Consider the following 26,498-nt stretch of genomic DNA (forward strand, 5'->3'; position numbering starts at 1 on the left):
CAAGAAATATGGCAACACAATTCTTCCAGCCCTCAGTGCCAACCACTAAGTATGCTGAACGCATACTAGGAAACACCGGAGGAGACCAAAGCCTTGAGGGACATTTGCAGGGGCAGGGAACACCTGTGAGGGACACCGGCTGCGAGGGGCACATTTCTCCCCGCCAGGTAACAGACCTGGTTTCTGTTCAGGTTTTAGTGACACAAGATGTGGAAAAGCCGGCCCACAAATAAACACAAAATGAGGTGTTGGAGGCGAGGAGCCACTCTCTGCCTTGGGCTGCTCGGGGACCTTCTCCTCTGCCAGGGGCACCCTGAGACGCAGCCAGCCAGCTGGCCTGGGTCTGGGCGAGGGGAGGACACCGTCCGTCAGTCAGTCTGTCCATCCGCCAGCCTGCCAGTCAGCCAGTCAGTCCATCCGTTCGTCCTTCAGCCAGTCAGTCCATCCGTTCGTCCTTCAGTCAGTCAGTCCATCCGTCTGTGCATCCGTCAGCCAGTCAGTCAGCCAGTCTGTCTGCCTATCAGTCAGCCAGTCAGCCTGTCAGTCAGTCAGTCAGTCAGTCAGTCAGTCAGCCGCGCGGGGCTGTCACGCGCTGTCACGCGCTGTCCAACGGCCGCGAACGGCACGCGCTCCCTCCCGCCTGCAGGCCCGCGCGTGCCGTCACCAAGGGCCCCTAGCAACCGCTCCCCGCCGAAAAGCCCTCTCCCGCGCACGCTCTTCCGGCCCCCCGCTCCCAGAGGCGGCCGAGCCCGACACTTTCGTTCCGGGGTCTGTGAAGGCCGCAGAGGAACCCGGCGGCACTTTGCGGCGAGCGCCCGCCCGTGGAGGGGCTGGAGCCGAGCGAGCGGGTGAGGAGCGGGGCGGTGCGGGGCTCCCCGCCCCACCGCGAGGGCAACAAGGCCACGGGGGTGGGAGCAAGGAAAGAGGGGGGAGCGCGGCGCGGAGGCAGCGCATGTCCGGGAGCCCCGCGGCCCGTGAGGTGAGGGACTGGCGGGGCCGTGCGTGGGGCGGCCTGGCAGCGCTCTCCGCCGTGGGGGCGGCCTCGGAGCGCCGCGGTGGCCGCGCCGTGAGGCGGGTGTCCGCCTCGGCGGCCTCGGTGCCCCGCGGGGCCGGGCAGCGACGCCCCGGCAGGAGAAGCGCTTTGTTTTGTGCAGACATCCCCGCGGCGGAGCTCGGTGCCCTCAGAGTCCGTTCCGCTTCCGCGGGCCGCTTTGTGCTCCTCAGGTCCCTGTTGTCACAGAAGGTCCCGGTGCCTCCTTGCGGCCTCATCAGCCGGTGCCCTGACCCGGCCGAGCTGGGCAGCACCGCGGGGAACGCGCGTTCTGGCGCTCCGTCCGCTCCTCACAAAACCTCCGTGGCCTGAGGTTCGGAGTTATAGAATTACAGCCAGAACGTGGAGGGTACCTTCCATCGGTAGGGACTGATCTGGGGCTTGGAGATCAGTTGGAGACGGGCTTATTCAGTCTTAAAATGTCTGAATGGACATTGGATCTTACAAGTTGTGTGAGCTCTATTGCTTTTTAAAAAAAAAATGTAAACTGCGTGTACACTGCTGTAACTTTGTGAACAGCTGTGACTTTGAGACCACAGAGGTTTTCCTGTGCGGCTAGAGCAGCATCTCTCCTGTCGGGACCAATAATGGAAGCGCTTGGGGGTGTCACAGCTGAAGGTCACAGTGACATCCCGTGGAAAAGAACCAGTTTGGGGCTGGGAGCGCGGCGAGTGACGGCGCCTCTTGCCCCCTGCGCTTCTTGGGGAAACGTGGTAACAGGACGGGGTAGGCTGAGATAAAGGGTGTATTTGCTTTATCTCAGAGATTCTCAAAAGCAAATTGCACTATGTAATTTGTGTGCATATTAGATTTTGTGTTTATTTGAATGGATACCCCTGACCTTTAAAAAGTCAGAGCTTCTTGGCGGGGGAGGGAGAAGTATCATAGCATAGTATTTAATTTTACCAGAAAATAACAACTAATTTCTCTGGGATTAATTTTAATTTTTTATTGGAAAGTTAGCAGAGTGTTTTGGTTTTGTTATTTTTTCAATTAAATTACACTTGGTTTTATTTAAACACTTAATTTTGGATCACGTCTCAGGAATTATTGTTTGTTTGTTTTTGTTAAACATGACTGTTTTGTTACATCATTTCACAAGTGTGATCCCTGACATGAAAAAGTAAACCTAAATTAGCTGAAAGTAAATACCGAGAATGGCTTTTTCCATTTTAAGTGATGCAGCGCAGAGCACAAAAGTCGGTTTATAAGCACTGCAGGCTCTGACCGGGGGCCGCGTTGGAGACCGGGGGACCCTGAGTGATTAGTCAGAAGGGCTTCACTGCAGCCGTGACTGCGAACCTCTGCGCACAGCTGTACGAACGCTGTCTGGTTCGGGTAGGGGCCCACAGTCGTGTTTCTGATATATCACAGTGAAAATTCTATGCCAGCTGCAGAGGGGGAGACAACATCTGTCCTGAAGAAAGCCTGAACAAAATCCATCGCTGTTAGTACATAAGTACAAACTCGCAGAATGAGTCTAGACTGGGTCAGCACTTGTTATCTGGGATATGGAGCAGCAAAGGGGTATTTTAGCTCATCAAATTCTTCATTCTCTAGCCTTGCTCCTGGAAGATTTTTTTTCAATAAATTTGTACAATTACCTTTTCTCTTATGGATTTCTACCCTGTAGACGTTTAAGTCATTATCAATAGTCACACTGAAGGGTAACGGGACTGCTCATCCAGGTAAATAGTGTCTACCAGTGTTTTCACATCTTTTAGACGCTGATCCTAACAATAAGAAAAACAAAATACAATGCTGCATGAGTTGAGTGAGTGGGTTACGTTATCTTAGTAAAATGATAAATGTGCACATACGTGCATTAAGAATACAGATCTCAAGTTCTTTCTACCTGTTTATCTCATACCCTCCTCAAATCTGGAGTTCTTGGTGCAATTACAACCGAATACGATGATTTTATTATTCTTTTTGTTATAGAAAAGACCTTCTTTGAGGAGTATTTCTTGCTAAATATGATCAAACTGAATCATTTCCAGTAAATTAGTCCATAGTGTATTGGATTTTTATTTAACAGCTATTGTCTGTTTCAGCTAACCATGTCTTTAAATTCGTCTGCACTTTTAAATGAAGAAAACCCTCAAGGACCAAAAAGAAATACTGAACGTTTGGAACGTCTAGAATTGCAGACTCCATCGTCATTTCAAGATAATCCACTTCAACAGTTACAATTGGCATCGCACGAAGTACTTGAAAAGGCCAAAAAGAGTGGGAGATCGAAATGCCCCCGCTGCAGTAGTTCACGGATGTTTTATTGTTATACATGCTTTGTTCCTGTTGAAACTGTCCCTCCCAAAGAAATTCCAACTGTGAAGGTTAATGTTCTTATGGATTTTTTATAACATTCATGTGTCTTTTAGTTGCTGGAGACACAGAACAGACTGTGACCATTTCTTTTATGATTCATTCTTTAGGGACATTCATCTTTAACACAGCTATAACTAAGAATAAACTACAGTTGAATAAGCTACAGTTAAATTATTGTTCTTATTGGAGGATTTACATGTGCAAACACTGACAATGTACCAGTCCTCCCATAAACATTTATACAGCTACTAGATGAGAAGACAAGCTGAAGTCACTCAGCTTCTCATGCAAATGAGTATGTTTTCACTTAGTTCTTAAAAGTTACTTTACCTTCTTTCTCCAGTTTCTAAGAACTCTGGCCACAACAGAGCATATCGTGAACAAACAATATGATTTGTCCATAACCAAGAGTGACTTTTACATAAAATATGAGCTAAAAGCATGTCTAAATATCATGGTTGTATAATTCAGATAACCACTCTTAAATTATTAATAAAGAATAAAAAGTGCAACGCCCTTCAGCTAAAATACTTGGAGAAACCATCAAAGAGGACTGTGACATTTTGCAAAGTCATCCAGGAACTAAAATGCATTTTGAAGAGACTGTAATTTGAAAACATTGTGAAAATACTTTAGAAGTACTTTGGAGATTTGATTTAGGTGTATTTTCATTGAAATGGCTGGTTTTGCAATAAGGTGACTACTTTATACAGATAAACATATGTATTTATGACTGTTATGTAGCTCAAATTAAGACGATTTACCTTATTGTTACTATTTCTAGAGGTTTTACCATGCTACTACCACAGCATTCCACTTGTATTCATTGTATACTTAGGTACCTTTTACATTAACTGTGAAAATGCAACAGGTGCTCCTTGTCTCTTGTCTCTAGCTTAGAACTAAGCCTATTAAAGGAAAAACATCAAAAATTGTCAAGTATGTCTTAATTACCTATAGGGTTTTCACCTGGATTTTGCATAAACTTTTGTACCTGTATATACGATCATAAATATTATTTTTTGTTTGTTTCTTACTATAGTTACCTTTGAAGATTGACATTATTAAACACCCAAATGAAACAGATGGCAAAAGCACCGCTGTGCATGCTAAGCTCCTGGCACCTGATGATGTTACGATTTATAAATACCCTTGCATTCCAGAATATCAAGAAAAAAGACACGAAGTAAGAAGTTCTCTGTAAATAGCAGGGCTTTGTGCTGGGGAGATGCAGAGCTATCTTCTGTCCTTGCTCCTGCAGTGGTACTGGAGTCTGCTGGGAGGGAGCAGGAGGAAAGCGCTACTCTGTTTAATCCAGTCCACCCCATCTTGCTTGGGCCTGTCAATATATAGTGGTTGTAGGCTGTTCTAAAGCTTAGAAAAACTGTAGCACTGTCTGACCACCTTGAATTTCCTGTGTTCACCACCTTAGATAATGGATAGTTTGATTCACTGTGTACCATAAGAAATATTTTGCCCAAACACATGGAAGTGTTCAGCTCACAGCAAGTTAAGCAGCAGTTAGGTGGTGTGCTTATCATATTCAGGAGCTGTGGTATTTAAACTCCCCTGAAATTTGTAACATTTGCTATTACAGCAAAAACCTACTGAAATGTCACTATTGTCTATCACAGGCAGCACCCTGAAAAAAATAAGCTATGCACTTGGATTTACATGCTCATTAGGTACGATTATTCACTCATTAGATGTGATTAAATTCATCAGGTGTTATTAACTTGAAATCTAATATGTACATATTTGACGTCATAATTCGCACTTTCACTATTGTTGGACTAAATGAAGAATAAATTAACAGCTTATAGAGATGTTATTTTCTTTAGGGCATGAGCCATCAAGGGAAGCATAGGTGGCAAAAAGGCTGAAAGGGGAGAGGCTGCAGTGACTGTGTTGTCCCTGCTGTCCACCTCACAGCCTCAGAATGCTGCAACAGCTGCTGAAAAAACACCAAGTGATGCCATCACTGGCCTGTTTCATGTAAGGTAGTTGTGGGACCTGCAATACAGAGAAGATTATCTCTTCTGATCTAAAATTTGGGAATGAGAAGCTATTCTTTGTGGCCTTCCTGCTCCACGTACTGCAACAAGTGAAGTTTGAACTTCCCCAGGACTGACACAAGTCTTGGCTGAAAAAACTTCTTTTTTGTAGAAGTATTAGAGTTGGTGGCAGAGGGATGGAGGTGACATTTAATTTAAGATCTCTGACAAGTATCTTTATTAGTATTTTAATGTAGTCTTTTATCCTTTTAGAGAATAGAATATTTTTAAGAGATACTTTTTCATTTTGTCCTTACTTAAATTTGTGGGCGGGGATAGAAAATTTCTGTTCTTTAATGAAACAATTCTTGTTCATTAGATTTTGACACTCCAATTTTTTTGTCTTTTCTCCATTTAGATAGCACTAATATTTCCTGGACCCAGTTCCATTTCAGTAAAAGATATTGCTCTCCATCTCCAAAAGTACACTAAGAAAAGTGGCTGTGGTAATGACGATGACTGTTGCAAAGAGCCGTTTCTTAAGCAAGCAAAAATAGAACCTAAAGAAGAAGAAAAAAATGGAAATGAATGCATCTCAAGCAACAGGAGTGAAGGCACTAGACTGAAGAAAATAATATTTATTGACAGTACCTGGAATCAAACTAACAAAATAATAACTGACGAACGACTTCAAGGTAAAAAAAATATATATAATAGTGAGATGTTATTGCTACAGAAATGAGTAAGGGAAATTCATGTTTATGTAACAGACCAGAGCATGATATGTGTATACTGAGCCCTATCTCTGAGTATACAGGAAAGATTTAACAGCCTGTTTCAGTGCTGGAGACATCCTGAGCCAAAGACTCCATTACTTTTCACTTCATATAAATTGTTTTGCAAAATGATAAGACTAGTACTAAGAAAATATTTCTATTTATTTCTCCTGCTTCTCTGTTGGAACAAATTTCCTCAGTCTCACAGAATGGAAGCCATCATGGTAAGACGACAGAGCAGTACCTTGTACGGCCTCTGGAGGAAGCCAGTAAGATTCCCCTTGCAGGTGGCTCTCTGCTTTTTCAGGAGAGCCAGGGCAGCATTTTAGAACACGCCAGTGGCAGACAGGCCACAAGAAGGTGAATGAGGGATCTAGGAGATACAGCACAAGCATGTCACAGCTTGGTTTCTCTTTCTGTTGCAGTAAAGTTCTTTGTTTTATGGTCATTTTAACAACCTCACTCCTTTCCAGACAAAAGGGGAATGAACGCCTGCTGGCCCTCTACACCTTATGAGAGCAAAAACTTGTAATTCTGCAAAGGTTTTTTTTTTGTCTTAGGTTCATAACAAGTTTACATTTAAGTATTCTAAATAAAAGCCACAAAAGATAATGCAATTTATCAATAACATTCCATTTCCTTTGAGATAAATAGGAGTTTGAAAATACTTTAATTAGTAAAAAAGGTGCATTTAGCTGGGAGGCAGGCGATCAAGTTTATATATAATATATACAACTGCCTACTAGTGCCTGCTTTGCACTGGACTCTCCAAGGAACTTCACAGGCTTCTTAGAAGATGAATGTTGTCTTGCTGTCTACTTGGTTCATTAAAGAATCCCACACATTAGTATAATGTATTTGCTAATTAAAATCCTGTAACTAGGTATTTAGTTTAATACAACACATACCCTATCAGATAAATTGAAGTATTACTGTAAAGATTAGAGTAATTGCATGTTGCAAGTTAGCGTAAAGCAGTTGGAACTTATTTTAAAAGGATAAATCTAAGAAAAGTAACAGGCAGCCAGGGGAATTGAAGATTTCCATTAAAGCTTATGCAGTACATCAGGCAAAAATTTGTGATTGGTGTTACTTTGGAGCTCTTAAAGAATGGTTTCCAGTTACCCCAGGTGAATGCTGATCTGGTGGACTCTTCCCTCCTTTCTAGAACTCTGTTTCCATTCCACCTCTGTTCCAGTCCTGTTCCCCTGAGCACTTGTCAGGATTGCTGTGAAGTGTGACTGGTGGCACGCAAGTCAGTCTGTCACATCCACAGCCAGGGGACAGTTTTACCCTCCATACAGCAGTTGAACAGTGTGCACGACCCCTGCGTTCCTTGCTTTCCTTAGTGCCTGTCATAAAGGACATAAGTCATATTAATACTCATTTTAGAGATTGCACTTTTAACTTCCAAGATGAGTGGGGCAGAAGTTCCTTAGGCATAAACTGATTAAATTTTTATGTCATATGCACTTGAAAAATAGACAACTATTGTCATTTTTCAGTTCAACTGCAAATGATGTCATCATCCAACAAAATATTCCTCATATATTACATTTCAAAAAGGAGTGTTTATCATTCCACATAAAAAGTAATTGCTGTACTTATTCAGAAAGATTAAGTTACAATGAATACTGGATGGAAACATTAACGGAGCCAAAAAAACATAAAGAAAGGCCTTGTGTTTTGTAAGCCTGCTTTTCTATGGAGAGTAAATCTAGCTAATTGTACTGCAAGAGAAAGCAAATGAGTACATCAATCTTAAAAAATAGGCCTAGAAAACTTGGACAAAAAATACTTTATATCTTCTTGGAAAAGTGGTGTAATGTATCTTTAGAAAGCAGTTAAAGACAGGAAATATTTGAAAGCTGTTAACGTGGACAATTGATTATTTCATTACAAGTGATCACTAGATGAGAAAGGAATCCATTGTGTCTAATGTTAATGATTACTTTCTCATATGAGTGATGAAGCTTATTGGCAACATCACCACAGTTCTTAAATGAACAGATTGCTTTGGGATTTTATCCTGTAAGTTTGATCCACTTTGTATTAGCCAAATGTCTTACTTTATTAGCTTATACATTCTCTTGTAAAAGGCTGAATCATACATCTGCTTTAGTTGGGGGATCATACATAACTAACTGCAAAGCAAACAACTAAACCTGTCTTGCAGTTACACTAGAAAGAATTAAACAGTTTGTAAGTAAAAAGTGTAGAATTAATTACAAGTGCTGGGCTAGAGGCCAATTTGCACCTTAAACTTCTGTCCATAAGCAATTCTTAAACCATAGTGTTATTTTTACTATTACTTGTACTAAACCATCCCATGACATACAATCTGACTTGAACATACAGAAAAAAAAAATGTACAACCTCATTGTGGTATTATTGACAGGCGTATACGCTGTTCTTCATAATCCAACTGGCCATCCTGCTTACGAAGTGATTACACATTAAGGCGGTTTTAATTTTGAGCAGTTTGTGCATCTCAAGGAACATAAATAAAGATACACATTTAAAATTAATCTGAATAATGAAACAGACTATAGTAGATAAAAGATTTTAATATGCCATACAGAGACCAAATTTCTTTCTTTCATCTCAAGTGGGAATGGCTTGAGTTTCTAATAAAATTAATGACCAGGTTCCGTCATACTTACTCCCGAGGAATCCCAGTGAGAGTTCAGTTACTTAACAAGCATAAATGAAACGTGTCTGGCTGTTAGCAAATGTTCCTCAGTTTAGCAAAACTAACAGTCTGAGGAATTCTGTTTTACACCTGAAGGGTAATAGCTTTGCAAAAGATGAGGTTTATTAATCATTTTATGAACATTGATGAGTCTGTGTAGGTTAGGGTGTCACTGTTCCCACCTGAAGAGACTCTGCAGTTTAGTGAGGGCGGTGAGGCTGTATGAATGAAAGGATAACCGAAATATGCAAACGTGAGGATTGTAGCCTGCGATTTACAGCACTTGTTCATCAGATTTCAAAGGGGTCCACAAAGGAGGATGAAACTATTGTCTCTGGTTTACGGACGCATAATGGAGGTGCAGGAAGGGAAATTGTTTGCATGCAGCCATCTGGTCAGAAACAAAACTAAACACTTAAAACACTTGCTTGGCATCCCACCCATCAATCCACATTGTCTAATTTATGTCATCCTTGTTTTCTTGACAGGCTTGCTGCAAATTGAGTTAAAGACAAGGAAAACTTGCTTTTGGCGTCATCAGAAAGGAAAGCCAGATACATACCTTTCCACAATAGAAGCAATTTATTATTTCCTTGTGGACTATCATCAGGAGATTTTGAAAGAGAACTACAAAGGACAATATGATAATCTGCTTTTTTTCTTTTCATTTATGCACACGTTGATTAAAAATGCCAAGTGTTGTGCAGGAAAAGTGTAAGCTGTCTGTCTAAAGGTAGGTAACACGACATTTTGTTTCTTTTATAATGATAGATAAGAACAGTTATGTTTGTGTAGTTCAACAGGAATCTGGAAATAGATTGTACTCTTAACAATGGCTGCAGTGTTTGTCCCAGAGTAAGCTGCAGACCTCACGACCTGCACACTTGAGGCTGTAGACCTGCTCAGATGAGCAGTCCGATCAGAATTACTTATTTGAACACGGTTACGCTTTGCTAAACATCGCTGTGTTTGACCTACACACCTGATCTGCTCATCACAGTGCGAGTATTTCCTGAGGTGGAGAGGAGGACTCGGCCCCTTTTGCCATAAGGAAAGTTCTCTCCAACTCTAAAAAGGAATTAGCATGGTAGCTTGTAACTGTTATTAATACTTTGTGTTTCACCCAGTAATACCAATTAGGATATTTAATTGGGGTGGGGGGGCAAGAGCGCAGCACAAATACAAAATGAAAGACCACATTAATTAAGTGAATAGAATATAAATTATATATTTTCAAGATTAATTCTGGAAAATTGTCCTAGTAACAGAAAAGAGCCATCTCTTTAAACATTGTTATACAGTGCAGGAGTTAGATAGTACCATTCACATACTGTTATATTAAGAGAATTCTCAACTTCTTGGATAATTTTAGACTTTTTCAAACAGATTAGTTAGGTTTATTATTATATAATATTATTATTTTGGGGAACACTAATTTAAATGTCATAGTGGCATATCATAATAAAATTTTGTAGATGCCACATACTTGTATTGTAAGCAGCTGAAAGGGCTCATTGCACTGCAGGAGCTGTCTGAAAAACGTAGATCTTTTTGTAGGAGCCCAAACAAAGTCATTTGCAGAGACAAGAAACAGGGAAGATGGTGGGTCTGACCACAGAATTTCTCACGAGACTTCCTTAAATTAAGCAGACTATGAATCTGCTGTATTTTTTCTTTCACAGTAATAGTGTACCCTTGAACAGCACAAATAAGACATGATCTATGCGATGACATTTTGCTGGTGTGGGTAGCAGTCGTCACACGTGAATGTAATTCTCCTGGTGTCTTTGCCACACTGTGCCAGTACCGCTAAAGCTGGCAGAGATCATAGACAACCACTGTGGTGAAAATAGTCGTTGCTTAAAACACAAGATACAGTCTCTGCAGGTCATCCTTATCTTCAGGTTTGTGTGGGGATGAATATAAAGATGCATTTCAGTGGACAATGAAAACATCTCCATTTGCAAAAAGAAATGCTTGTTAGTTACACCAGTGCACACAAACAGCACCATGAGCAACACAGGCTTGAAGTTAGAGTGAAAAAGAACATTTAAAAATATACATACGTATACATTGAGTTTATGTGCCAGGCAATGAGAAAAAATAAGCCATGTCTCAGTGCTATTGAAACAACACATTTCATATTCATTTGGTTCTTATTGCTATTGAGAGGTTATTTTGGCTTTTTACGATGATTAATGCTATTTCCTTTGGTATGAATTTTGATAGTCTTTTGACATTTCCATCTGTTCTTGTATTTCTTAAACAAAGATTGTTGTAACGTTTCTTAAAAAAATGACAGAAGTATAATAGCTTGAAAAGGAAACTTTCACCCACTTTAAACAAACCAGAATAAAATGAACCTACTGACCTAATGTTTTACAAGAACCAGAGAGAAGAATCTGGGGGGAGAGGAGGAGTTACTTCCAAGACACATTTCCCTGAAAACATGTTTTTTTATTTAAGAAGCAGAGGTCAGATAAAAGCTTATATAAGCTGTTCTTTGTTACTTTTGGAAAATAGTTTCATAAGGTTAAAAATGGTTTCAAAATTTAAGTTTTGTGTACCTCACTTCATTTGAACAACAGGAATTAATAGTCTATTCCAAAAGTAAGTTAATTCTCAGGTGAAATCAATGTACAGAAAATATTTTACATCTGGAACACCATGTCCAGGAATTGGGTTCAGATTCCCCTCCTTCCCGTGCAACCTCAGTGTAATGCAAGAGTCATTCTTATACCAAATGACAGAGGCACACCTAATATCTGTAATTATGTTCTGTTGATATTCCTGTGATAACCTGGTATGAGAGCAGGAAGGAGGTTATTGTCACTTCTGCTGCAAATCTGTTCTGAGCAGCAGATGGAGTTGCTCCTTCTCTCCCATCTCCTGCTCTCCCCTCTGTTAAAATATTTAAATCCTCTAATTGCAATACTGGTATAAAAAGCCAAACCAACCAGGTCATCTACCTCACCCTGAAAATGCCTCAATACCACCAATACATTTTTCCAGCTTGGAGGCTGAAGACTAATTTTGTTCCAACAAACAAGTGGTTAATCCTTTCAAGTGCAATTAGCAGCACTGACCTCCCTGTTCTTTAAAATGAGGGTCATGGGGAGGTAAAGGCCAGTTCTGGGCCTCTTCTTTCATATCAGAAAAACCCTTCACTAACTATCTCTTCTGTTTCCAAAAACATCAGAGAGCAAGGAGGAAAACAGGCTTCTACTTCCATTAGCAGTAACTTAAACAGCCATAAGTTAAAGGGGGAGGAAAAGGAAGAGCATCTCTATCTATCTCCTTTCACAACAGAAGACATCTGGCCCCCTGTGGGAAGGCCCCAGATAACAAAGAACCTGTCATTACAAACCTGCGCGATGTGTTCGGAGAACCATTTTACCTGCAGTCTGGCTCATTCATTTCCTGCCACCAAAGCCATCTGCTTTTGCTTATTGTGGGTATTTTTGTTCTTTGTTTGGCCAGGAGCACGAAGCGGCTTCACTTTAGCATGCCTGTATGCTTGGTCAGAGGGAGTATTTAATCCTTTCTTCAAAATTAATAAGAGGGAGCTGCATAAAACAATTCCTTTCCTGGAAGGCAGCATGAATGTCATCCAAGCCTAGGTTGAATAAAAGGTCATGTCAGTGCATGGGGTAAAGATATATTGAGACTGAAAAGAGATGGCAACTTGTAATCTACAGCAGAACCTTCCAAAGCACTTGTAATCTCACCGGATTTAAATCCTTTGCTACTGCTTGACTTTTTGCTTTTTCCAGTTGAGCTCATCTGGTTTCCACGTAGGCTTCTTCAGCCCAAGTGCAGAGTAACACAGCAACCTGTTCTTGCTTTTCTCTTCCACTGAGCTTCAGTATTTTGCTTGTATACTTTAAAAATCAGTCTGTGTTCCTAAATATCTTCATAGCACGCTCACATAAAATGTGATGTGAAAATCCATTCCATCTATCCCTATCTTTGAAAATACCAAAATAAGGGGGGGGAAAATTTTCCTATTAGTTTCCCATCATTTACTATAATGCATTTATTCTGCTCCCAGCTACCATTAATTTGTGTCTCAAAGCATTCCAAGAAGCTGCGCAGCAGCTGATTTCGTCAAACTTGTTTTGCAACAAAGCCATTTTGCAGCAAAACCGTGACTGCAGCAGCATTAAAACAGGAAAGCTTTCCCACTAAGATGAAGAGATTGTGTGGCAGTAAGATGCTGATCTGTTGATACCAACAGATGAGATCACAGATTAAGGTATTGAACTACTCAACATAATTCTTGATCCGTTATCCCTTGTCTTGAGACATTATTTTAGTAAAACTCCAATCCTGCCATTAGTATGAATGTTGATTTTTACTGGTGACACTAATACCAACAATTCAAAGTGTTTATATGAAAAATTTACTACCCGCTTCCTGTTCACTCGCTGGGAAAGACAACACATCGCTGCCACTTTATGGGATCTGAAGAGGAATCAGGTGCTGTAGAATTTTTGAACGTTGTGCATCACATCAAACTCTAGAAACTCTCATAGTGGTGGTGTTGAGTCTCACAACAAGAGGTGGAAACTACTTCTCTAACGCAAAACAGACACCGTATTTTCACCTCACTGAAAATGGACATTTTTGTCTTAACTTCAGTAATAGTGGAACTATTATCACATTCAAATCAACTGTGATTTTTCTGCTGACTTTTCAGACCACTGGTATTGCAATAGGATGTTAGAAGATACCACAGAAGAATGAAGAGAATCCTCCACGCCAGTATACCCAAGATTGAGTCCTAATCCATGTAGGATCCTGTGCACTTCACTTACTTGTAGTTCATTTCTGCCTCTGAGTAACATGTCTCTACATATGAAGCTGGGCCCATACGCCAGTTGAACTCAGCATGGAATCTAAAGGCTGAATATTATTACTTCAAAGGTTCTGATGGCAAAATTTCTGATTTTCTGACAAGAGGGACAGAAGAGCTATACATAAGTATGTGTACCAGTGTAAATAGGAATATATACTTCTCTCCCAGCAATAAATGCATTAGAACACAAGCCAAAGATTTTTCTCCTGTGCTGTTTCTGTCTTAGGGAACATAAAGACAATCAAAGCGTGCTATCAGTTTACCAAATTAAATAATAAACCGTTAGATATACAGAGCAAATGTATACTTTAATAAGATACAGACATAGCTGACCCTGTTAATGTAACATGGATGTGTAATTTGACTAGGAATTCATTTGTTAAGTTTGGACACAATACCCAGCACAAGCGCTGAATTATCACTCCAAACAATACACTGGAAAAACAGATAATATTTCATACATTTTCACCATTGTGAATATTGCTGCTAATAAGTCCATTGTAATTCCCTACTCTTATCTTGTAAAATATCACGTTTTCTTTGCATCTCCAAGCAGAACCAAAGTATTAGATTTGTAAAAGAAAAAAGAAAATAGGGCATGCCAAAAGAGGCCAAAGGGGTAAACAGGTTATTTCAAAACAATTAAAAGAGTAAAACCGCAAAATAAATGTAGAGAGTTTTGAATTTCACAGAAATTCTGCCTCACCTGCATGGCAGAAATGCCATTCGTGCAGCAGAGAAGAGGAGCAAGAGTGCACCCACCCTGCTGCTGAGGGAAAGACGTTTGTCTCCAGTAACCACGTGCACGAGCACCTGCAGTGAACACACACACGCGTGACCCTTGATGGAAAAGTCACATTATATATAATGCAACATCATGTTTTCTGTGCTGTCTTGTGATTACGTGCTATCAAATAATCAAACCAGAGGCAATGTTTCTCAGATATTCTTTTTACTTAGTAATATGCAATTAGTTTATAAATTCCTTGGTTTAGGACACTATTTACTCAATTTCAATGTGATTTTATTACAAACAACAGTATGTAAATCTATTATGTAACTGTAAATTTTATAATATACCTTCTGTCCTACCAAACTGGGGTAACACCTTGATTTTACTCTGTGAGAATACATTTTTGTGCATATGATCTGGAATAACATGTAACTTTAATAAACCAAGTTGTCTGGGAGTTAAATAACACAGACCCTTCATTTTTTCCAACATTTGATGTCTCAGTACCATCTTCAGCAGACGTGCTATCAAAAATGATTAGATACAATCTCTAGTCATATTAACATCTACATCTATTAATGTCTACAAGTTATGGCTTTAAACATAACTTTATGACTTGAGGCTTTCATCATAATAAGTTAGGTTGGTTTCCATATAGAAAACCTTACTTCTACTCAATGAAATAGAACAAGGGCAAGTGCAGAGTCTTGCATCTGGGCAGGAACAACCCCAGGTTCTAGTATGAGTTGAGGAATGATCTATTAGAGAGCAGTGTAGGGGAAAGGGACCTGGGGGTCCTGGGGACAGCAGGGTGACCATGAGCCAGCACTGGGCCCTTGTGGCCAGGAAGCCAATGTTACCTGGGGTGGGTTAGAAGGGGGTGGCCAGTAGGTCAGAGAGGTTCTCCTGCCCCTCTGGCTCTGCCCTGGGGAGACCACACCTGGAATATTGTGTCCAGTTGTGGCCCCTCAGTTCCAGCAGGACAGGGAACTGCTGCAGAGAGTCCAGCGCAGGGCAACAAAGATGCTGAAGGGAGTGGAGCATCTCCCGTGTGAGGAAAGGCTGAGGGAGCTGGGGCTCTGGAGCTGGACAAGAGGAGACTGAGGGGTGACTCATTCATGTTTACAGATATTTAAAGGGGGAGTGTCAGGAGGATGGAGCCAGGCTCTTCTCGGTGACAACCAATGGTAGGACAAGGGGTAATGGGTTTAAACTTCTTCCCAGTGAGGGTGACAGAACACTGGCCCAGGCTGCCCAGGGGGTTGTGGAGTCTCCTTCTCTGCAGACATTCCAACCCGCCTGGACACCTTCCTGTGTAACCTCATCTGGGTGTTCCTGCTCCATGGGGGGATTGCACTGGATGAGCTTTCCAGGGCCCTTCCAATCCCTGACATTCTGGGATTCAATTAAGATCTAAATTATAAAACACATTCCTAGGACGCACTCCATTTTGAAGTGTCCCATATAATCAGCAAGTCTTTTTAAAGCCATATTTGAATGCCAGCCTCCCAGCCTGAATGTCTGCTTTAGTAGTTTCTGGAGCTATTTGCTTTAGAGACAGATGCTAAAAAATTGAGCAGAATCAGACTAAGTCAGAAAAAAAAAAAGTATCCTTAGTGTTTTTTTCTACAGAAGAACAAAACTTGAAGTTCCAGGAAAAAGAAAAACAGTTTGCTCAAGCTGAAACTACAGACTTAATTTCAAATGTTGCTGCTATAATGCTAGATAAAAATTCTGTATTTCAGGAACATCATAAATGTTTTATTTCTTTCAAAAGTCATTTTTGGGGATTCAATTTCATTACTAAGTTGTTTGCCAAATGTAGCATGAATTTCAGCTAACCTAAACCTGCATTTTCTAGTGATTGGCCTATGCAGCTGAAACATTCTAGCCAAGCTTTCTCTGTTCACAGGCTTCCTTTGGGCCAAATAATGCTGCACAGCCAACCTTTTCATATTTACAACAGACAAGGAAGCAACTTGATACAGCTTCAGTTTTCAGAACCATCATGTAAATCAGTTCAGTCCACTTGAAGCAGTTGGATCGTGCTACTTCCTCTTTTAACCTCACCCAAAGCGTTTCCAGCATTGGCTTTAATCCACATACCTGTGTCAGTTCAGAGTACAAAAACACTTGCATTCTTTGCCATCATGACAGTTGGCCAAAAATATAACAGAAACCTTTATATTACCAAAATCTGCCTCTTTTCCTTGAATATGGCTTACTTTATTCTGGGTAACTGGTTTAAAACCAATGCCTGAAGCAGCTGCCAGGGATTTGCTGACAAAACTATACTGCCAAATTCTTGAGTGCAGAATAATCTGTAACATAGGCATAGCCTAACTGATTTTGCTCATTTTAAAATGAAAACCCATTAAAGAGATATAATGGGATAAGAAAAAATAATCTTGAATCTTTTGAAGCCCCTGGAAACTAACACAGTAGATGAAAGCAAGGTAACGTGCAAAACTGTAGCTGTTCCAGCATATGCATGGCCCTATGGAAATAACCAGGGTTTCTTTTTCTACACCCCTGCACAGTTCTGCTCTCCCTGTATAGGCCATTTTCAGTTAAACCTGTGTATGTTTATCTTGTGAGACATCAATTTAGAAGAGACATTTGTTGTTTCTATACATGCTGGCACTTTTCTTGTGAGAAACAAATATCTCATAACTAACACTGGACTGAACTCTGTCCCTGGTTTTTAGTACCTTTCTTTGCTTTCCAGAGTTGCAGCACGGCCATGCCAGTGGTAACAGAGCTGGGATCTTCCTGTGCTGCTGTCATTTGCACCAGTGACCAGAGCCAAGTCTGTATCTGAGACAAAAAGGAAATATATTACAAAACGTGTTATTATGAAAGGAAAAGCCACTGCTTCAAGTTATCAAGACAACACCAAAGCACAGTAATCAAGCCTACAATAAACAATGACAGTTTGTTGTTTCATCCGAATGAAAATATTAGATCCATCTGTTGGTGTTCAAACCTAGAATTGAATCTTGGCAGATACATGTGCTAATGAAAACTATTTAAAATATTCTGTGCATTCTCCGCGTAAGATATCACGAAAATAAATACTCTTAAGATTTAAGAGGGAGTCTTACACAAGGCTCTTGTGAGGTTGCTAAATAGATCACATATGTGCAATCGGAGGATGACGTCCATTATGTTATAATGTAGTTTATTTCAACACTTCGCACTTATGGTTCAAGTCTACAGTCTATTCTGTTCAGTTCCTCATCTCCATGGCTCCGCATGCAAGAAGCGCTCCATGTACCCACAATCCACTGTCAATCCAGCAATTAATGGTTTAGCAGTCCAAGAGATTCCGCAGCTTGGGTGAAGATGGCAGAGCACAGCTCTCAAAATTGCTAATAATTCCTCAAACCTCTAGCCCCAGTGCTTATGAATGGCCTATTGCCAGGCTATTGATCAAGAAATGGGCCTTAGTTTAGAGCTGTAGCATCAGCAGTATCAACTAGATCACCCTTATCCTCATATTCATTCAACCCTTCAAGGAACTCTTTAGTAGGTTTGGGAAACGTGACATCCCCAAAAGCCACAGGGATTCCCCACGTGCCTACCAATTTATTTTTTATTAAGTTGTTCACAGTTTGCCCAGTAAATTCAAGCTTAACAGTCTGTACAGCTGTTCAGTCTCCTAGAGTCCTTATTCAAGTCAGTATCACATTCCAGCTTCCCTGTCTCTTACCCATCTAAGCGCAGGGCTGGCCGTGCGTCCCCGAAGCCTGGCAGCCACACACCGCAAGGATGTTCTGCCCGTACCTTTAGTATAACTTCTGCAGCAGCCCTCCAAGTGACTGAGATGCGTGAGCCAAAGGAATTTAGTGTACTGTTACACGGAGAATAGCTTCCAGGTGTAAACCAACCACAGGTCTGCTTTGAGCAAAGAGGAATAAAACCAGTCAAACACAGAAATGTCTGTTTTCCTGGCAGTTTTTAAGTTCTTAAAATGTGCAAAATTTGATGTCAACAAACTTACATCATGAGATACAACAACACAAGCAGATTAGCTTCATTTACAGCAATGAAGCTACACCTATTTCAGGTTATGAAAAGTAGATAAAATGATCTTGCATTTCCAGACTGAGTTTACAGGATGGACAGTGACTCAAACATTTTAAGGCTGTCAGTTGAAAAGGTTTGATATGGAGACAGTGAATTCAAGATCCCATGGTACTAAATTCAGCTCATTAACCCAAGCTATCACCTGCATATTTGCTCAGAACCAAACTATATGGTTTGACTCCCATCCTTTAAGCTGGGTCCAGTGATGCAAAGCAGCTCTAAAACAGATAAAGCAGCAAAGAACTCTTACGTGAAGGAAATATGGCCAGTGCAAGGTGATGCAAAGATCTGAAAAAGTGCTGTTGAAATTCCCAGATCCCTGCCTGTCATCAGTGGCCTATGCAGTCTCTGCTTTACTAGTTGGCAGCCTCAGAAGGAGGGCGCAGGCCCAGAGGTGGTATAGAGCTATATTTGCTTTTCTTCCCGCTGCTACAGATCATGTGCATCTCCAGAGAAATGATCACAGCTGTTACGGCCTTCCTTACTTATGCAGAGTGGAAATACATTAAGAAAGATGTGCCATCCTCACAAACTTAAGACTTACACAGAAAAACAAAATCCAAGAGAGAATAGAGTGAAAATTAGAACCACAAATCATTAACACCCTGAACACTGTTTTTTGTGTGTGTGTGTTTAACACTGCAGCATTCATTCCAAATTCACTATTTTATTGCAAATAAAGCCTCTGACCCTTTTAAAAATAATTTCTTTAATCTTCAGGGGAAGAGTATATAAACATCTTGACTAGTAACAAATTTCTAGGACTTTGAGTGTTTTCTGTTGGATTTTTTAAATGTGACTATACAAAAACAACAGCACTTAACATTGCTCTCTACAGCAGCCTGCTTTGCTAGGGGAGGCACTTTGGCAGTTTTCTTCCATTTTTTCCATATCCTTCTCCTTTCAGAGGCCCCTCATCGTGATGACCCATCCATTTGGCTAAGGGCTGCACGCAGCTGCATCTAAAAGGAGCCAACTGTAATCTTGGGTCAGCTGGAGAAGGCTGCTTGATTCCAGCTGTAGGTACACACAGCACTGCCAGCGCCTGTCGCTCGGGGAGAGAAGACCCACGGCTCCCCTCGGGGTTCTGCAGAGGTACAAACCAGAGCAGCCAGCTACACAGCAAGTGCTCAATAGCTTCGGTGCATAAGAACTAGTTTAAGTATTTTCTCCTATATATTTAGAGACATAGTCTTTTGTTCACATGTATTCATTAAATACTCCTTTTGCAATTTGTTATAATGAAAGAAGAATGATTAGCTGCCACGTTTCACCTCAGGAGCTATGCTGTCCTGTGGACGAGGTGTGTGAAACCTGAATGTTTCCTGATCTCCGTTAATATTTTCCATGTCTAGCAGTCCTACAGAAATGAAACTCTCCTAAAATACCATGACACAAAGCTTTTTGGTTTTATCGCAAATTGAAAATGAATGCTGGCCAAAGCTTGCCATTCTTAGAGAAATCTCAGCCTGAATAGCTGATTACCCCACATGAGTGTTGGCAGTGCCGGCTTACCCATTTTTAGGAAAAGCAAGAGATTTTTTATTTTATGAGAATTAGCACAACGAGAGAGGCCCAGTGAAGTAACTTCATCTCATATTTATTAGCTATAAAACAGTGCCATTCAAAAGGTTAAAAAAAAAAAATCAATTTAAGATTTATGCCCAAATTCTTTGTATTTCCACTATCCCCAGGTTATGCCAGAGGCCTTCACTGCTTTTTAAGATGAGAAAAACTCCTGGCAGAGTTCACGGATGTAAAGTGGGGCATTGTTCGTTAAGGTCTAAACATGAAGAGCAGGTCAGACTTACACAGTAGCTGGAATATGTATCAATAGTAAATCCTCAAAATTCCAGCATGTGACAAAGGTTGTAAACGTGATGAAATTAACATTAGCGGCGTAGTCTTAGGTCTAGGGCCTTGATGAACACTCTTGCCCTGTGCTGTATCATTACAAAAGGATGGGGACGGCAGTACTGCCAAGACATATGCTGTATTATCAAGTGTGATACTTTACTTAACCAAGGTTTTTCATTAGAACTATAACATCAATATAGTTGTAATTCACTACAGCAGGAAGCATTCAGCTTTCACTAACACCATATACATACAGGACACTGTATCAAATGGCTTTACTAGTGACAAAGGGGCACCAAGTCACAAAAATGTTATACTTTGAGTACATTTGAACAAAAGGTTTCACTGCAAATGTAGGGAAGAAGAAATACAACCTTGTATTTTGTGATCAAACCTTTCTTATAACCTCTTCTTAGTTTATATTGTATTTTTAGTGTCTATAATGCAATTTTCCAAGTCTCTCACATATTTCTACATCACTAAAATACCAGTTAATACTTGGCATTAGTCTGCAACAGACAGGAAAGCAAAATCTGTGCCCTGAGACACTTCAAATCAAGGATAAAAGTTGGCGTCAAAGACAGCAAGAGTAAACTTGTCAAGGTGAAGCTGGGCAATGCTTTTATAACGTGCACTCAAGGTAGCTCGTGTGTAAATGACTCTGCTGGCTCAGGCTTTCAAAACAGATTTCAAGGTAAAGAAAAATGGTACTCTTGGAAAGTTCAGGACACTCCAGCTTCTGAGGTAGCATAGCATATACACAGGAACAGAAATTATTAGGCATGAAGTTGAGTAATGACTGTAGAGGTCTGTATTTACAGGCAAAGCCTGGGCAGGAATGACTGTTACCATCAGACGAGACACAGGTGGCACATAAGGAAAAAAAGAGATGTTTAACAGTTTTAGTATTTGTATAACAAGTATGAATTGGATAGATCAAAGGAAATGGAAACAAGAGTTTAACATGATTAAAGTGACAGTCAGTGAAATACACAGAGTGTTATGCAAGAACCAAGGTAGCTTGAAAAGCCTACTATTGAATAACTGAACAACATATGAACTCTCATCTGGAGTAGTGATAGAACTAGAATACTTTATCTTTTCAATAGCTTGGTCTAGTTCAGTTTCAGTGCAAGTTCCAAAAAATTCCCATAGGTTTCCTTCCTGCTGTAGATGCTGTGTTATATCCACCCAAAAATGGCATTTGGCAAAGATCTGATCATGCCGTAAATGTGAGCATATTAAATGAGCACACTAGTCAAAGCAACACTTCTGAGTCCGTTAGAAGAATCCCAAAATAAATAGTTCATTTGCTGTAAATTCCCATGTAGATTTTTTGGGAAGCAGACTGCATTGTTCTTCAGCTCATTGAGGTTTAGTTGAACAGGCTGTGAAGCTGACACAGCCATGGTTCAACAGTTCAGTATTGCATGGCCTTTTTTTTAATTGAAAGCCTCAGAATCCCACTTGGCGTAAAAATCACATATTTCAAGCAGATTTTCAGATACACCTTGGAGAAAACCTTGGTTTTCTGCCATTTTTATACAATTTTTCTTCTCCCTAAACTACCTTAACATTTCGCCCAAGCAAAACAGATTTGTTCTTTGTTCAAATAACATCTCCTCTCTTGCTTGTTATGAAACAGCACATTTCCCATTTCCTCAAAGTCAGCTGCTGGGTGAGATCCTTCCATGAAGGCCATTCAGCATTTTCTAAAATATTAACTCAGATTGTTGGTTTTATGAGTAAGTCGCACTGCAGTGAGCACTTTGCCTGGCTGTTGCTAAAGTTCACTTGCCAGATTTAATGTACTAGGAACTGTTTACATACAGAAAGGCAACAACTCAGGCAAAGCTATCCAAGTTCTCTTACAAGACCCCCACTCCTATCTGAAAGAATGAACTCTCTCAGACCAGCCGTTTGACCTCCACGCTGACATGTGAGTGCCAGTCAATGCTCAGCCTCCCATGCCCACGGCCAGCAGGAATTGAATTGTTAGCGTATCTACGCTGCTCAGCAAAGCGCCTCGTGGAAGTGCTTGAGCAATGGGTTAAGCAGCTACTGAAAAGCAGAGTACAAACAGTGAAGGGCTCTTCCTAGCACATATATCCTGCTTGCAATCTTTGAGCTCCGCATCACGCAGCCCAGACATATTCCAATTCCTTTGCTGATCTTGGCATTTAAGGACTTCATTTGCGAAATCCTAGTTCTAGAAAAACCCAGACTTCTATCCAGTTGTCATAACTTTTCATTACTTACTAGCAATATGAGGAAAATTCTGCCAGGGAGCCAGTCCAGTCATCCGGTCTCCTGCAACATCTTATTTCTACAAGTTTCCAAAGTAGATGCCCCAGACTTATTTCACACAGAAAAGGGGACAAAGCAGTGGTATTTCCTTACCACACAGACAACACATGACAGGATACCTCCATCCAGAGGAACCAGCCCAGGCACCCTCAGTCTTCAGCACTGTTGTCAAGAAGAAATCCTTCTGCACGCCAGACTCAGCCAGAGTAACTGTTTGGTATTTCAGTAACAGGCATATCTGCTCCACTGCCAGTCTCTGCAATTTAGTAAACACTACATAAGAATATTCAGTTCATATTTCAATAAATTGTTTCACTTATTTCATATTTAGGAGCTATATGAAAACAAAAGTTCAAGCACTCAGTCAGCAGATGATCATTACCAACTATCAATCATTATTGGGTCACATCAGTAGATACACCTCTAGAATTTTTGCTGAAAGATTACACAGCAATAATTGGAGCTGAAATAATTTGATATGTTGCAGGACAAGACTCTTACTGCCTTATTTCTTTCCGAAACCAGTCCACGGTTACAGCAATGGCTAGGGTTACATATACACCTCCACATCTTTTACAGCACTGCTGCTGGCTGAAAAGTTCCGGATCTCCGCAGTGTGGTTTGTGGGATTCTGCAGCGTGTCTTGCAGACTTGTTACAGGATTTCTATAGGGCTAGCTAAACACTCTGCAGAGTGCTTTGTTGATTCCTCATAATTCAGTTGAGAAAATAAATGAGAAGTTAAAAAAAAAAAATCAAAATATTTCAGTGCTTTTTTTTTTTTTTCATTTCAGAACAACATTTGACTTTGACAAAACTTAAGCTTTTTATAAGCAATTCAGATCTTTCACCCTAGTTTATACTCGCCCTTCGCTAAGAGTGATGCTTTTTGGGAATTCATGTACTTTCATCATCTATTTTCCTATCCTCTCAAAGAGTAGTAAATTAAGCAATAACACTTCCCAAGGGTGCTGAGATTTGAGTGCACATGATGTGCCATGCAGAGCCATGGCTATAGACATCTGTGTAAGCACTTCTGCTGAGGATTTTGATGCTCTTACTGCTACTTGCTCTTAAGTCTCTGACATCCCAGTTCTACCAAGAGCATTCCCAAATCCAGAAGTGTTCTGACTAGCCAACCTTCCAGCACTCCTGCCCAGCACACAACTGAGCCCAAACGCATCAGCTGAAAATCAAATTAAAATATGAACACATAGTATTGCTGCACTTCAAAGCCTTATTCTTCATAAAGGAACGTAAAGGCATTGAAAGCTCCAGGAGGACTGAGAACCAATAATTTAAAGTTGAGAAAGATTTCTTCTTTATTAATGCAAGTGAATATCCATTTCTGATTAGAAGACTTCCACACATTCCTCCCTTCACATTTTCTGGTTTCCGTATTTCTTCATGACACCAATCCACCAAGGAACCATGAAAATAACTGACATCCCCAAAACTCAGTTTCAGGATCCATTGACATATATTTGAGCACATGTTTTCAATTAGCATCAACACTGACGTATTGTTTTCTAATATTAGTCTACAATGCCTCGGTTATTGCCTTATTCTTTATTGTTTCCAGGCTTATTTCTTAATACTCTGTCCCAAGAGAAAAATACTGATTGTATTAGTTCAAGTTGAAAGATATTGCACCTTTGCTAGATTTGCTCTGCACTGGACACATTTAAAACCGTTTTAACTATTATATTCTTTATGGGTAAACCCAGTGTATTTTATCAAGTTAAAGTATGAAGCTCTGATTCTCTCTTTTTTAATTTTTTGATAAAAACAATGCTCTGAAATTCCTACATTTAGCAAACACGTAGTCTTCCTTTTGGAAGTTTGGGGTTAAACAGAAGAGCTGTATAGCTGTGTTCATATGGCTTGTACTATGGCCTGTGGAAAAGATGTGATATCACAAGAAGCAACAAGCTTTCCAGAACACATCAAGTACTCGTTTGTAAGACAACTGGATTTTACACCTTACCTTTAAGAAGGAACAACACGGCATGTAAGTTCGATCCACTGTTGCTCTAATTATTAACCTGGTCCTCACAATAAATCAGGTCAAAATCAAAGTGTAAGAACTCAAGTCTCCTTCATTTGTATGCAGAATAAAACTGAAAATATCTGATACTGCTTCCAACTCAGTCCCAGCTTGCTCAGTCTTTGAGGCACATATTACTTTTCAGATTTAATCAATCCATTCCTTACATGTATTATAGCACAGAGGAAAATGTTTTACTTTATTCTTTTAATACATATGAGCTATTCTCATATGACAATACAATACCATTTCAAAGCATGAGGCTCCAGTGTAAAACTAACTGTGAAACAATCATTTTGAAAATAAGCTTTGTCAATATGTATATTGACTGCCATGTGACCTCCTGATAAATTCCAGGACATCCATCAGATTTCTCTCCAGTTATGGTATTGTTTTAAAAAAACTTTAAAGAATTAATGAAACCCAACACTTCATTTCTTCCAGATATAGTGCTGAACAGTTTTCTAGGGTGTAGGAAGCCTTAAGGGCAGGTAAGAAAACCAGTTCAGGTCTGATTACTATCAGATTGTTTTCTTCCCAAAATATTTCCTTTCTCTGTCTTTACTAATTATATTGCCAATTATTTTCCACCTCTAATAAGAAATAGCTAAGTTTTAATAAATTTTGAACACCGCATTCATCTGGAGATGGATTATAAGATAGCAAATAAAAGTATATATGGTCTCTTCCCTGCTACACACTCGAATTAGCTACAGATTGGTACTTCTGCAAATTAATTCAGTGCTTTGATGAATGTGTTGCTGTTTTGTCACTGACTGAATATTACAGAACTGGAAAGGCAAAGCTGCTTCCTCTTGAATGAAACACATAGCACAGCCAAAGGGATATGCTCAAATAAGGACAACAGAAAACAAAAAGGCTATAAAATTGTTTCCCTGGCCCTAGGGATAACAGAGTCCATGATCTACTGAACAGGCATGGCAAATATTTGCCCATATAAGTGAACAGTTTTCTTGGAGGGTCTGATTCTGCACATACCCCTCATTCCTTGCTGCTTGTAGCATCAGTATTTTTAGGCAGAATCGGGCTCTTTGCTGCTCGTAGCATCAGTATTTTTAGGCAGAATTGGGCTCTTAGCTGTTTGTATGCCTGGCTTTGCTAGCCAAGACCACCCTCCTAGTTTTGGATTGCTTGACTATTGAACAGAAGAAAACTTAACATTGAATAACCTGTCCAATGTTATGTCCAACGACAGAGCGGTACCATATCCTCCTGTAAACTCTGCTTTAGGGACAAGGCAGAGAAGCATATTCTGGAGGTTTGGAGCAGCTCTCCTGTGAGGACGGGCTGAGAGAGTTGGGGTGTTCAGCCTGGAGAAGACAAGGCTCTGGGGAGACCTTATAACAGCCTTTCAGTACTTAAAGGGGCTTATAAGAAAGATGGGGACAGACTTTTTATTAGGGCCTGTAGCAACAGAAAAAGGGGTAATGGTTTTAAACTAAAAGAGGGGAGATTTGGACTAGATATAAGGAACAGACACGTATACTCCAGGGAAAAAAATTAGTCAACTATCCTAGAAAATGTTTTTTCAGAGCAAAGGTCTTGAACAGCTGACTTTACTACCAAAACAGACTCCTCACACAAAACTGATCATAAGCAGTTGTATTAGAAGAGCAGGTTGTTCTATCTAAAGTTCTAAAAATTAAATCAGAATTAAAATGCTTCTAAGGCCAAACTGAAGTCCACTTGCATTCAGCTTTGCTTAGAACAGAATCCCATTTTAAAATAGTTTTTTCCACCCTAAAT

The 26,498-nt window shown here is 40.3% G+C and overlaps 1 protein-coding gene and 1 long non-coding RNA gene across 8 annotated transcripts in view; one reads left to right on the forward strand and one right to left on the reverse strand.

Moving 5' to 3' along the window:
- LOC110364356 (uncharacterized) overlaps positions 1-450 on the reverse strand; it is a 110,775-nt gene extending 110,325 nt beyond the window's left edge. For all 3 annotated transcript variants that reach the window (XR_010475215.1, XR_010475214.1, XR_002423075.2), the window contains exon 1: positions 177-450. This is a non-coding gene — a long non-coding RNA (uncharacterized LOC110364356). The remainder of the gene's footprint in view (positions 1-176) is intronic.
- A 237-nt stretch (positions 451-687) lies between these two features.
- Positions 688-24,762, forward strand: DTWD1 (DTW domain containing 1). Of its 5 annotated transcripts, none has more exons than XM_065075901.1 (6): positions 688-848; positions 3,106-3,387; positions 4,422-4,565; positions 5,792-6,068; positions 9,330-9,574; positions 17,161-24,762. In XM_065075901.1, exons 2-5 carry the CDS (start codon positions 3,112-3,114, stop codon positions 9,557-9,559), a joined length of 927 nt encoding a protein of 308 aa, XP_064931973.1. In that variant the 5' UTR covers positions 688-848; positions 3,106-3,111; the 3' UTR covers positions 9,560-9,574; positions 17,161-24,762. The 5 variants fall into 5 exon arrangements, with proteins under 5 accessions (XP_064931973.1, XP_064931972.1, XP_064931971.1 ...); XM_065075900.1 differs by lacking the exon at positions 17,161-24,762 and adding an exon at positions 13,541-14,895; XM_065075899.1 differs by having other exon boundaries at positions 848-979.
- Positions 24,763-26,498: the final 1,736 nt, after the last annotated feature.

The sequence above is a fragment of the Columba livia genome, chromosome 11 (assembly GCF_036013475.1).
Source record: "Columba livia isolate bColLiv1 breed racing homer chromosome 11, bColLiv1.pat.W.v2, whole genome shotgun sequence".
NCBI classification, from domain to species: Eukaryota; Metazoa; Chordata; class Aves; order Columbiformes; family Columbidae; genus Columba; species Columba livia.

Coding starts and splice junctions, on each gene's coding strand:
- DTWD1 (XM_065075899.1), top strand. CDS start 953: ATGTCCGGGAGCCCCGCGGCCCGTGAG. Junction 980..3,105: donor GGAGCCCCGCGGCCCGTGAG/GTGAGGGACTGG, acceptor TGTCTGTTTCAG/CTAACCATGTCTTTAAATTC. Junction 3,388..4,421: donor AAGAAATTCCAACTGTGAAG/GTTAATGTTCTT, acceptor TTCTTACTATAG/TTACCTTTGAAGATTGACAT.